Here is a 13,476-nt window from a genome sequence, read left to right as displayed (position 1 = left end):
AGTGGGGTAATTGGCTAAGTACAACTGGGGGGGAAAAACTACCAAAGAAATAAAACAACTAGTTGAAAGCTAATTAGAAGAGATGGGTTTTCAGTTTAGAAATGAAGGAAAGAGTCTACAGGAGGGGCGAGGTAAATTGTCGCCCCTCCCTCAGAGTCTACACAGTCAGATTCTCTGATGGTGGCTGGGAGACTATTCCAGAGTCAACAAATACCCAGAACTCCTGTAGCAGCTTAATTCAAAGGAGACCATGTCTTGGTAGTGCTGGATGATATGGAAAACATTATCATGATAATCACAGGGAATTTTACTTTATCGACAAACATCACGATATTTGCTCACATATACGCAAAAACACCGTGTTTAAGGATTCAGCTGATGTTTAACACATTGAACTGTTTGGTAATGTTCAATATAATATCAACCCGAGACTAGTTTTCTAGTAATACTCTCAGATATTTCTGACCTCCTTTTGTGAGAAATTGTAAGGCAATGGATTCTTGTTACCATTAATTTAGACAGCAAAATTGTTTATCCTGATAAACTCCTGATGACGATATCTGAATTTCCTTCCAATACGAAACCATTGAAAGATGGTAAAGGATAACATTGACTTAATTCTCAGTCCTACCCTTACTGATCACCAGAGAAGAGACGGTGTCACCCATGGGTCCGTTTGTCCTTTAACGTACCTTAATTGGGAAAAGCAGACAAGTTTTCAAGATTGAATTCAGCATAATACAAATGATCATCATCAGTATATACCACAGAATAGAGATAGTAGGATCTCTATTCTGTGGTATATACACGTATGTATACCTTATTGTTTCTGGCAGGAACAGGGCATCTCCAACTCTTTGCAAGGTTTTTATGGGCTGTCAGCTTTCAGCTCTATGTAGAGGACCACTCATTAGACAGAATTACCTGACGAGTGACACGAAATGATAATCCTTTCCCTGATCAGGTTTGGGAACCTCCCGTCACCCCATATTAGCTGACGGATCCTTTTCCCATTAAACTTTCAGGCTGGATAAGTTGTGTTGGCGCATTGGGCTAATGGCACACTTAGTGGCCAACGTTGTTGCGTAAACCGTATCCTACGACATATATTGTACAGTGATGATTGTTCGGGACCATTAGAAGATATACCACGGGGGAGATAAAGGAAGTGAGGGGTAATGCTGGAGACTCATGGTGTCCCCCCGGGCGTGACTCTTATTTACTCCGTACTCATTGTTTCACAAAGCTTTCAACTATAACAGCAAGTAAACAACCAACCCAACACATCACCTCACAGTATGTTACTTTATAAGACACTTTGATTAAGTAGGAAAATTATTTTTCAAGGAATTTGGTTTGTAATTTGCATGTCGTTAATTCAAGGTGTGCAATTGTAGTGTGTGTGTGCGCGCACAGTATGTTTTAAGCCTGAATTATTTAGCTGTCCGATGTGATGAATTATTTAGGTCACTTCAGCTTGCGATGTGATTTAAATTGCAGCGAGTATGTAAATATTTAAGGGGTGGAGGCGGGTGGGGGATCCACTCCAAGCGGGACGGATGTGTGCATATTCATGTATGTGTTCTGGGTTTTCAGCACTTTTATCTCAGGTTATGCCCTATTTTATCCCCCATTTGTTTGACGAGGAATTTTTTTTTTTTTAATTTCCATGTTTGTGCGTGTTGGCGTGTTCACGAGTCTTTGCGTTATCTCCACAGTCAGACGTTGTCGATACGCATTATCAACGTGGAGGAGTACGAGAAGCAGGAAACCTTCTTCATAGTGCTGGAGGAGCCGAGGTGGCTCAAGAGAGGAATCTCAGGTGTGTTGCCAGCATTTACGATTTACAGTAAAAGCAAAAACACGGCATCATCGCAGGGTAGTGGAGCTGTCATCGCTGCACACCAAACGTACCCCTGATCACCTGGCAAGCATCGGGTTTCAAAACAATAACAACACCGCCAAGGTGGGCGGGGGGGGCCGAACACCCCGCACCTGCGTCAGAGGCGGTAACCGAAGATTAAACGCTGCCATTCGGGGCTGTCTCCCTTTCAATGTGGGGCAGGTGCCGCAACCTATTATGAATTTAGTGTCAATTGCTTGTCCCTTGCAACCGCTATGTGCCAGAAGAGAGGTGCAGAAATTGGATATGCCCTTGTTAGCGGGGGTTAAAAGGGAATCAATTACAATGCAATTGGTTTGATGAGAGGGTATTAAAAAGAAGCAGATTGAGCCCACAGAGCTGTGACATCTTTGACATGTCTCATTCATTTTTTTTAACTATATCTTTCTTCATCCCTCTCTCTCAATTATTTGTAGTGTTGGGCATCCAGGTAGCGTAGCGGTCTATTCCGTTGCCTACCAACACAGGGATCCCTGTTCGAATCCCTGTGTTACCTCGGGCTTGGTCAGGCGTCCCTACAGACGCAATTGGCCGTGTCTGCGGGTGGGAAGCCTAGCGCCGCCTGTTCAGGAGGGAGGGGGAACTGGGGGGAATAGCGTGATCCTCCCATGCGCTACGTCCCCCTGGCGAAACTCCTCACTGTCAGGTGAAAAGAAGCGGCTGGTGACTCCACATGTATCAGGGGGGGCATGTGGTAGTCTGCAGCGCTTCCTGGATCGGCAGAGGGGAGTAATTGGCCGAGTACAATTGGAAGAAAAAAAGGGGAAAATGCTAAAAAAAAAAAAAAAAAAGTATATATATATATATATATATAGTTAGTGTTGCAGTCAGAGTATTTATGTATGACTACATTTTTCTGTATTTCTTTACAGCACTGCTGCTAAACCAGGGTAAGATAGATTCTAGATTTGAGTGTTAATATGCATGTATTCCTTTAGAGCAAAGAGCAGAGTGGCAATTTTCTTCCTTACCTAATGCTGTTTTTATATATATATATATACTATGCCACGAAGGATTAAGGCAGTTCTGAAGGCAAAAGGGGGTCCAACCCGGTACTAGCAAGGTGTACCTAATAAAGTGGCCAGTGAGTGTATATCTGTTGTTGAGTACTTGCATGCATGCTTTTGGTGAAGTGCATGCCCTCTATGGTTGATTGCAGACAAGACAAAAAAAAAAAGTCACCTAGTGATGTAATCTGTTCACCTTGACAGGCAACCCCAGCCCTGAGGAGGAGGAGGCCAGGCGGGTTGCTGAGATGGGTAAACCCATACTGGGCGAGTACAGCAAGCTGGAGGTCATCATAGAAGAGTCCTGTGAGTTTAAGGTGAGAGTTGAAGGTGCTCTCTGATTGTTCTGTAATTTTAGGGTTAGCAGTTGGGTGTTTTGCCAGTGTGGCATTTGCATTAAAATAACTATTGTTGATGCACAGAGAAAAAAAACTACTATATAAATATTTGCGTAATCAGCAGTTATATGCAAAACATTGTCTTAGCTTTATGTAAATCACATAACACATTTTTGACCTAATCATACTGCAGATATGCATAACTCAAAATGTTGTCTTCATAAATAAATGAAGATGTGTTTTGTGTGAATGAGCTGGTGCTTCCTGTCATTTTAATTTGAGTGGTATGTGCACAGTTGTTATACAAAGTTTCCATTAGACAGATCCATGTGGAATCTGTTTTGAAATTAAATAAATGCAGAGAAACAACAATTATTGTATCATGTTCTCTGCATCTAATTATAATTAGATGCAGAGAACATGATTTATGCATGTCCCTTGTGTCTCACAAACAACCATGGTAAACGACAAATGTCTTTTCCCAGACAAACAAATATCAGTTTGAATCTGAAGAAATTAAATCCACAGATATTTTAAAAAAACTGAATTGGTGCAAAAAGTGGTACAAAGTGGAGCAAGGGAAGTGGTGCAAAAAGTGTCTTTACATTGTATTTAAATTTCTGAATCTGCATTTGCAAATAGCAGATCATCTCCAATCCACAAATGCATTTTTTTCAAGGAACATTGATTCCAACCAATCACATCACAGTTTGCACTGCATCATCAGTTACCCTATTGTTCACTAAGATTCAAATAAGGGTGAGATAGTAACGGTAACTAAGGGTGGGCGGACCTTAGGATCAGTCAATCACTGTCGAGTGACAGCTGGCAGAGCTATTGTGGACCTTATTGTAAGTTAACATTAGCTTGCTGATAGAATTGTTACTTATATTTTCCCTAATTGGCAGATATTTGTATTGGTAAAAATACTCACTGAACTGTCCTAGGATGAGAGAATGGCATGCAGTGTTTCCCACACAGAATTTACTTGGGCAGGCTGCCCAGGTATATTAACGGCTGCCAAAGTATATTTGGTGACCCATTTTAGCATTTTTATTTTTATTTCTCCAAGAGAACGACGCCATCCGCGATCGAGTAACTAGTGAATAATCTCCCCTCGCTCTGCCCCTCCTTTACGTGTTCGTTCCACTATCTCAAGAAGGGTCTACTGGCAATTGCACATGCTCTGCAGAGAAACGGAGAGAGAGAGAGATGTTCTCTCGTATTACATCGTTAGAGGAGGCGGACACGGATATTTTACAAGCACAGACAGGTAAAGCCTCTGGGGTTTCCTCCCACAGTCCAAAGACATGTAAGTCAGGTGAATCTGCCGTACTAAATTGTCCCTAGGTATGTATGTGTGTGTGTGTGTGTGTGTGTGTGTGTGTGTGTGTGTGTGTGTGTTGGCCCTGTGATGGCCTGGTGGCCTGTCCAGGGTGTCTCCCCGCCTGCCGCCCAATGACTGCTGGGATAGGCTCCAGCATCCCCGCGACCCTGAGAGCAGGATAAGCGGTTCGGATAATGGATGGATGGACAGGTAAAGCAACTCTTTTTCTCCTTTTTGTGTAATTGTTCTCTGACTTTGGTTGTAGCTTCGAATTCTATGAAAGAGAGCGGCAGCTATGCTGCGTTGTTAGCTAGCTACAAGACTCAAGCGTGTATTCAGCACACGTAACTTGACCATTGTGCAACATGCAGCAAAGTTGTCCTGGCTATGGTTATACCAGTGATCCGTGGTTTCAGTTACCCGCGGTCAACCACGGTCTGAAAATATTAATGGAAAATTCCAGAAATAAACTATTCTTAAGTTTTAAATTGCACGCTGTTCTGAGTAGCATGATGAAATCTCACGCCGTCCCGCCTGCGACGTGAATCATCCCTTTGTCCAGCGTATCCAAGCTGTATACACTACCCGCCCGTTAGTCACTTAGTACTATATACACTATATAGACAAAAGTATTGGGTCACCTGGCCATTACGCCTACAGGAGCTTTTATGACATCCCATTTTAAATCCATAAGCATTAATATGGAGTTGGTCCCCCCTTTGCAGCTATTACAGCTTCCACTCTTCTGGGAAGACTTTCCACAAGATTTTAGAGTGTGTCTGGGAATTTTTGCCCATTCATCCAGAAGAGCATTTGTGAGGTCAGGCACTGATGTTGGACGAGAAGACCTGGCTCGCAATCTCCGTTCTGGTTCATCCCAAAGGTGCACAATGGGGTTGAGGTCAGGGCTTTGTGTGGGCCAGTCAAGTTCTTCCACACCAAACTCACCCAACCATGTCTTAATGGACCTTGCTTTGTGCACTGGGGCACAGTCTTGCTAGAACAAACTGGTCCCACAAAATTAGAAGCATAGAATTGTCCAAAATGTCTTGGTATGCTGAAGCATTAAGGTTTCCCTTCACTAGAACTAAGGGGCCTAGCCCAACCCCTGAAAAACAACCCCATACCATTATCCCTCCTCCACCAAACTTTATAGCTGGCACAATGCAGTCAGGCAGGTAACGTTCTCCTGGCATCCGCCAAACCCAGACTCGTCCATCAGACTGCCAGACAGAGAAGCGTGATTCATCACTCCACAGAACATGTTTCCACTGCTCCAGAGTCCAGTGGCAGTGTGCTTTACACCACTCCATCCGACGCTTGGCATTTTGCTTGGTGATGTAAGGCTTGCATGCAGCTGCTCGGCCATGGAAACCCATTCCATGAAGCTCCTGGCACACAGTTTTTGTGCTGTTGTTAATGCCAGAGGAAGTTTGGAACTCTGCAGTTATTGAGTCAACAGAGCGTTGAGGCTTTTACGCACTATACGCCTCAGCCCTTGTTGACCCTGCTGTGTGACTTTACATGGTCTGCCACTTCGTGGCTGAGTTGCTGTTGTTCCTAAATGCTTCCACTTACAGTTGACCGTGGACTATCTAGCAGGGAAGAAATTTCACGAACTGACTTATTGCAAAGGTGGCATCCTATGACAGTACCACGCTTGAATTCACTGAGCTCTTCGGAACAACCCATTCTTTCACAAATGTTTGTAAATGCAGACTGCATGGCTAGCTGCTTGATTTTATACACCTGTGGTAACGGGTCTGAATGAAACACTTAATTCAATGATTAAGAGGTGTGTCCCAATACTTTTGTCTATATAGTGTATATAGGGTTCGGTACTATCCGCGGTTTCAGCCATGCGCTGGGGGTCTTGGAACATATCCCCCGCGGATAAGGGGGGACTACTGTTTTCTTTTCGGATTAACTTTAGCCAAGGTTAGACTACTAATTTTTCATGCATTTACTCGGCAGATGTGAGTATTGAGATAAATCAAAATATTGGGTTAAAGGTCACACGTATTTGTTGTTTATCACATTTAGTAGACCATTTTTGCCAGCCCTTTACGCCGGCTACCACCACAACTATATTTCAGACCTGTGGGAAACACTGAGCATGTGGGACTTCTTGAGTTGAAAGGTATTCCCCTTTAATCCACTAATTTTATGCTGTCATAAAAAGTTTGCAGGAACCATGGTGTTTGCACATACAGCAATATTGGTCAACAGTTTGGTTTGCCAAACATCTATATTATCTAATTCAAGGGAGTTTGTTGATTGCACAGAGATGTGATTTTAAGTGTTTAAGATGGGAGTATGAGTGTTTTTTATAGCTCATTAACAGCTTGGTACTTTGGCATCCCCTCACCCATCAGAATGGACAGGGATTGACTTCCAATGGAATACTAGACCCGGTATGGTTTCCACCAGCATGCTGCGTGCTGTGGGATTGATTAGATTTAGTCTCTTTACATCTCTTTAAGGCTTATGTCCAAATATAAACCCTTGTTTTCTATTTCTTGGCATCTTCATTCTCTCATTGTCAAGGCAGCGTTGTTTGTGGTTATTGTGACTCGTGTATTTCATGCACTTAATTTTGAGGTGCACTGAAAGACTGCATGCATTATGTTCTATGTTGTATATATTTTCTTTATTCAATCACCTTTTGAAAACGCAATGCAACGACCTGCTAGCTCATGCAAGAACTTTTGCACTAAGCAACGTTTACATCATACCCGGTCACATAACGGTTGTAAGCAGTTAGGTTCCTTGATCAAAACTCACGTACAGTAAACCTGTGTTCCACCTCCAAAGCTGAGCTGTGTCAGAACATGTAAACCGCCCCCCCAAGGCACCCGGGTAGCGTCGCGGTCTATTCCATTGCCTATCAACATGGAGATCTCCAGTTTGAATCCCCGCGTTACCTTTGGCTTGGTTGGGCGTCCCTACAGACACAATAGGCCATTTCTGCAGGTGGGAAGCTGGATGTGGGTGTGTGTCCTAGTCACTGCACTAGCGCCCCCTCTAGTCAATCGGGGCGCCTGTTCGGGGGGGATAGCGTCATCCTCCCACGTGCTACATCCCCCTGGTGAAACTCCTCACTGTCAGGTGAAAAGAAGTGGCAGGTGACTCCACAGGTATCAGAGGAGGCATGAGGTAGTCTGCAGCCCTCCCCGGATTGGCAGAGGGGGTGAGGCAGCGACCAGGACAGCTCAGAAGAGTGGGGTAATTGGCCCGATGCAATTGGGCACAAAAAAAGAGGGAAAACCCCATATCAGACGGGTGGCAGACCCAGGTCAGATGACCTGTGTTGACCCATTCACACCAACTTCAAACATGAGTTTTTCTCAGGTTGTTGTTTTGGTGTGAAAGGGGTCTAACGCACTTTTTTTATGTGTCATCATAATATTCAGTCCACAGGCTGTCTGCTGCACGGAGAAAGACATAAGTAAGATAGAGGTTCCCAAAGTTTTTCACGCCATGACTCTACTGTGGAGTTACTTTTTTTGGTCTGGGACCCACAAAATGTATTGTGCAGTAAAATAAGCAATAAATTTCTTATTTTCTGTCAAAAGCGAGATGTTTAACAATCCTATGTTTATCATTCATCAGTGTGGTATTCCACTTGTCAGTCTTCAGTCATGGCCTACGAACAGGCTAATCAAATGAAACAGACAAAAGCATGTCGACGGTAATCAATGAGTTTATTGTGGACATCCCATTACCCAACCTGGCCCCCTTCTGCAACCCACAGATTGAAAGTAACACTCAGCTCTCCCCACACTTATCACATATATATATTATATGAACCATTGCAAAGAAGAATTTTCTTATTACTACAACATCTGCAGTAATGTGGACATTGTACAGGGCCGTTGTGGTGAAGAGGGAGCTGAGTTGGAAGGCAAAATTCTCAATTTACCAGTCAATCTTCGCTCCAACCCTCACCTATGGTCATGAGCTTCGGGTAGTGACCGAAAGGGTGAGATCGTGGATACAAGCGGCTGAAATGAGTTTCCTCCATAGGGTGTCTGGGCTCAGCCTTAGAGACAGGGCGAGGAGCTCAGACATCCAGAGGGAGCTCAGAAAGGAGCCGCTGCTCCTTAGCATTGAAAGCAGCCAGTTGAGGTGGTTCGGGCATCTGATTAGGATGCCTCCTGGGCGCCTTCCTTTGGAGGTTTACCAGGCACGGCCAACTGGGTGGAGACCCCGGGGTAGACCCAGAACTCGCTGGAGGGACTACATGTCCAATCTGGCCTGGGAACACCTTGGGATCCCCCAGGAGGAGCTGGAGGTGTTGCTGGGGGGAGGGACGTCTGGAGTGCCTTACTTTAGCTTGCTGCCACCGCGACCCGACCCCGGAAAACCGGCTGATGGTGAATGAATATTAAGTTTTGAAGAAGATAACTAAGTGGGTTGAAGTGAGTTGACCCTAGCCCTGGACTATGTGCAAACAGTGTTTACCTTGTCTCTTCACTAACTTATTGTGTTTGCTTTAAAAGAGTACAGTGGACAAGCTGCTGAAGGACACTAATCTGGCTGCTGTGATTGGTACTCATTCCTGGAGGGAGCAGTTCATCGCAGCAGTGACAGTCAGCGCAGGTCATTATTTACATCTTTCCTCTTCGCAGATTATAGTTTTGGTGTGCTGGCTAGTTGTTTTTTCCAGTTTTTCATTACAAAGCATCATAAGAAATGAGGAAAACAGTGTTTTGCACCATAGCAGAATTCGTAGAATTTGAATATATATATATATAACTTTGTTAAATGAAACCTTCAATGGGTGGGAAAGTGCTCAACAAACATGGAGCAAAAAATAATCCAGTGATTCAAGTAATTCTTTGCTTATCTTTCCAATTTCCGGTTTGGTGGGGTTGACCTCGGACCTAAAGTTAGACAATCGCATTGATGTCACTGCCCAGAACCAAGCCTTTATCACCCTGAAGGACCACAAACTGAACTTTTTAAACAAGCCAACATGCAGACTGATCAACCCCACCAAGCCAGAAACTGGAAAGTAAAAAAAATCATTGAAAACATGAACGATCAAATCTTGAAAAAAGTCCCGTTATACCAATGAAAAAACACAGACCAAATATTAGAATGGTTTAGGGAACATAGATGACAAGAAGAACTGCACATTTCTGTTTTGATATCTGCGAGTTCTAGCCCTCCATAACCAAAGATTTACTATCCAAAGCCATCAATTTTGGTGCTAAACACAGTGATATCCGAGCAAGACAGAGACATTATATACCAGGCGAAGGAATCACTTTTGTACCACAATGGAAACCCATGGCAGAAAAAAGGTAGTAGCAAATATGATGTAACCATGGGCAGTTTCAACAGGGCGGAAACTTGTGAACTAATTGGAATATATTTATTATTTCAACTACAAGACCTAGACATCAATGTTGGACTCTATAGGGATGATGGGTTAGCAATGTGTAATAAAACACCAAGAGAGGTCGAGCAAATTAAGAAATCAATCTGCAAAATATTCTCAAACAATGGGCTAAAAAAGAAGCAGACAAAAAAACAAATTGACTTTCTGGACATCTCGATGGACCTTAGGAATGGCACATACAAGCCATACATTAAGCCCAACAACACACTGCAGTATGTCCATAGAGAAAGCAACAACCCACCCTCCATCTTGAAGAACTTCCCAGAAAGCATTAATAGAAGACTCTCAAAATGATCATCTAATGATTCCAGCTTCAATGAAGCTACACCCCCATACCAACAAGCATTACAACAGAGCAGCTACAATTTTCAGCTCAAGTACAACCCACCATTACATACTGACTACCAGCAAATCAACAAACGTAGCAGAAGACGAAACATCACCTGGTACAACCCACCGTACAGTGACACCTTGGCCGCAAACATCGGTAAGCAGGTTTTTTAACTTTTGGCTAAGATATTCAATAGGAACGCTGTCAAAATCAGTTACAGCTGCATGCCTAACATTCAACAAATAATATCCCACAACACAAGAATCATGAACAAACCAAAGACACCTTCATCACAACCGGACACCCCCAACTGCAACTGCCGTGTGAATGAGTCATGCCCCCTCGAAAGAAAATGCCAGACGAAAGGAGTTACATACCAAGCTACAGTGACAAGAAATGACAACAGCAAAATAGAGACAGGTTTTATGTACAGGTGTGTAGCTTCAGAAATAACCGTCTAAGGAATGTAACATCTTTAAGCCGTTATATGTGGTCACTGGCGGACAGAAACATTAATTATTCAACCACCTGGAAAATCCTCTCAAAAAACAAAGCATATTCAACCAGTAGCAAAACGTGCCACCTATGTCTAACTGAAAAATATGTAATCATTTGCAAACCAGAAATGGCCACATTGAATAACAGGAATGAATTGGCCGGCAGATGCAGACACAGATATAAGCACCTATTTTGTAATTATAAATAGATAATGCCAATAGACAAATGCCATTAACTTTGTATACAACCTCCCCCTCCTACTGGATGGTTAGCAGGCACATGTATTTAAATGTAGGCACCTCCCCCTTCCCCATTGGACGTTGTGCACGTGATGTGCATGGCACGACCGTTACACATGTTATGTTCTTTGCCGTTTAGCTCAGTGACGTTAGCTTAGTGACAGCGGATGACTGCATATAGCATGAAACAGGCTTTACTGTCTATTAAAGAATTACTTGAATCGCTGGATTATTTTGCTCCTTGTTTATGTGTGTGTGTGTATATATATATATACACTATACACACACACACACATACAATGTTAAATTTCCGACTTTTAGGGCGTCCCGGGTAGCGTAGCGGTCTATTCCGTTGCCTACGAACATGGGGATCCTGGTTCGAATCCCCATGTTACCTCCGGCTTGGTCGGGCGTCCCAAGAGACACAATTGGTCGTGTCTGCAGGTGGGAAGCCGGATGTAGGTATGTGTCCTGGTCGCTGCACTAGCGCCTCCTCAGGTTTGTTCGGGCACCTGTTTGGGAGGGGGGGGGGGGCAAACTGAGGGGAATAGCGTGATCCTCCCTCACGTGACGTCTCCCTGGGGAAATTCCTCACTGCCAGGTGAAAAGCAGCAGCTGGCGACTCCAAATACAAATGGGGAGAAAAAGGGGGGGGGGATCCAAAAAAAAAAATTTTTTTTTCAGACTTTTTATTTGCCTTCACTTTGTCTCATTTTTGACAGGCGATGAAGAAGAGGAGGGACAAGAGCAGCGGGTGCCGAATTGCTTTGACTATTTCATGCACATAGTGTCAGTATTCTGGAAGCTTCTGTTTGCCTTTGTCCCACCCACTGGCTACTGGAATGGCTGGGCTTGTTTCATCGTGTCGATCCTTGTGATTGGCTTTCTAACGGCTATCATTGGGGACCTAGCGTCCCACTTTGGCTGTACTGTAGGTCTGAGGGACACTGTCACTGCTGTGGTGTTTGTCGCTCTGGGAACTTCCATCCCAGGTAAGTGTGTGTGTGTGTGTGTGTGGAGGACGGAGAGTTTTGTATTTCCCCTTTCGTATACTTTTCTAAACAAACAGTTGTCCTTTAAAGCAACTACAACCCAACGCTACATCACCGGATTTCACTCCTCTCATGTCTTATCTGGATATGATTTACATCTGTTTAACACCCTGCACTAGCAACTCCCAAAACATATCTCCTTGGGCGTCGGTGGCGTAGCGATCTATTCCATTGCCTACCAACACGGGGCTCGCTGGTTCGAATCCCCGTGTTGCCTCCGGCTTGGTCGGGCGTCCCTACAGACACAATTGGCCATGTCTGCAGGTGGGAAACCGGATGTGGGTGTGTCCTGGTCGGTTGGGGCGCCTGTTCAGGGGGGAGGGGGAACTGGGGGGAATAGCGTGATCCTCCCACGCGCTACGTCCCCCTGGTGAAACTCCTCACTGTCAGGTGAAAAGAAGTGGCTGGTGACTCCACATGTATCAGAGGAGGCATGTGGTAGTCTGCAGCCCTCCCCGGATCGGCAGAGGGGGTGGAGCAGCGACAGGGATGGCTCAGAAGAGTGGGGTAATTGGCCGGGTATAACTGGGGAGAAAAGACCCCCCCCCTCCCCTAATCACAGCCTATGTGAAAAGTCTGCAGCCCTCCCCGGCTAGGCAGAGGAGGTGGAGCAGTGACCGGGACGGCTCGAAAAATAGGGTTATTGGGCAAGTACAATTGGGGAGAAAAGGGGGGCAAAATCTAAAAAAAATCCTGCGTTCCCATGGCTGACCTTGACCATGGCACATAATTGAGTACCACTGTTGTAACTTATTTCCCCCATTTATTTTCCAATAGACACCTTTGCTAGTAAGGTTGCTGCCCTGCAGGACCAGCATGCCGATGCATCTGTGGGCAACGTGACAGGAAGCAACGCAGTCAACGTTTTCCTGGGCATTGGGGTGGCCTGGTCCGTGGCAGCGATATATTGGAAGGTCAAAGGTCAAGAGTTCCACGTGGAGCCTGGCTCCTTGGCCTTCTCTGTCACACTCTTTACCATCTTCGCCTTCATCAGCATGGGGTTGCTGATGCTACGCCGGAGGCCATCCATAGGTGGCGAACTAGGAGGCCCGTGGATCACCAAACTGCTGACAACGCTCACTTTATTTGGTCTCTGGTTCCTCTACATCCTCTTCTCGAGCTTGGAAGCCTACTGCCATATACAGGGCTTCTGAAACCCCCCAACCCCCCACCTCGGGTGGCCACAGAAATGACTGAGGGACATATTCACCTGGACATTACTCATCATTACCACTGAGAAGACATATTGTTGTCAACTTCCAAACTGGAATGCTGTGATGGCAAACACCACTTTGGTTCATGAAGAACAGTTGACCCAATAGCACACACACACACATGTACATCACATCCACTTTGGAACAATTACTGTCAGCA

General features: G+C 44.7%; 1 protein-coding gene across 8 annotated transcripts in view; it reads left to right on the top strand.

Moving 5' to 3' along the window:
* The window catches only part of slc8a2a (solute carrier family 8 member 2a), a 30,683-nt gene extending 17,427 nt beyond the window's left edge, over window positions 1-13,256 (top strand). The window contains exons 7-14 of one of the 8 annotated variants that reach the window (XM_056284484.1): window positions 1,719-1,822; window positions 2,776-2,793; window positions 3,068-3,080; window positions 3,125-3,227; window positions 9,078-9,177; window positions 11,503-11,508; window positions 11,773-12,042; window positions 12,880-13,256. In XM_056284484.1, the coding sequence (XP_056140459.1) occupies window positions 1,719-1,822; window positions 2,776-2,793; window positions 3,068-3,080; window positions 3,125-3,227; window positions 9,078-9,177; window positions 11,503-11,508; window positions 11,773-12,042; window positions 12,880-13,256 (991 nt within the window). Of the gene's footprint in view, window positions 1-1,718; window positions 1,883-2,127; window positions 2,168-2,775; window positions 2,816-3,062; window positions 3,081-3,114; window positions 3,228-9,077; window positions 9,178-11,502; window positions 11,509-11,772; window positions 12,043-12,879 lie in introns of all 8 variants that reach the window. The other 7 variants (XM_056284483.1, XM_056284477.1, XM_056284479.1 and 4 more) reach the window with 7 other exon arrangements.
* Window positions 13,257-13,476: the final 220 nt, after the last annotated feature.

This window comes from Lampris incognitus, chromosome 8, assembly GCF_029633865.1.
Source record: "Lampris incognitus isolate fLamInc1 chromosome 8, fLamInc1.hap2, whole genome shotgun sequence".
Classification (NCBI taxonomy): domain Eukaryota; kingdom Metazoa; phylum Chordata; class Actinopteri; order Lampriformes; family Lampridae; genus Lampris; species Lampris incognitus.
Note: the sequence above shows the minus strand (reverse complement) of the source record. Positions and strands in the feature narration are given on the sequence as shown.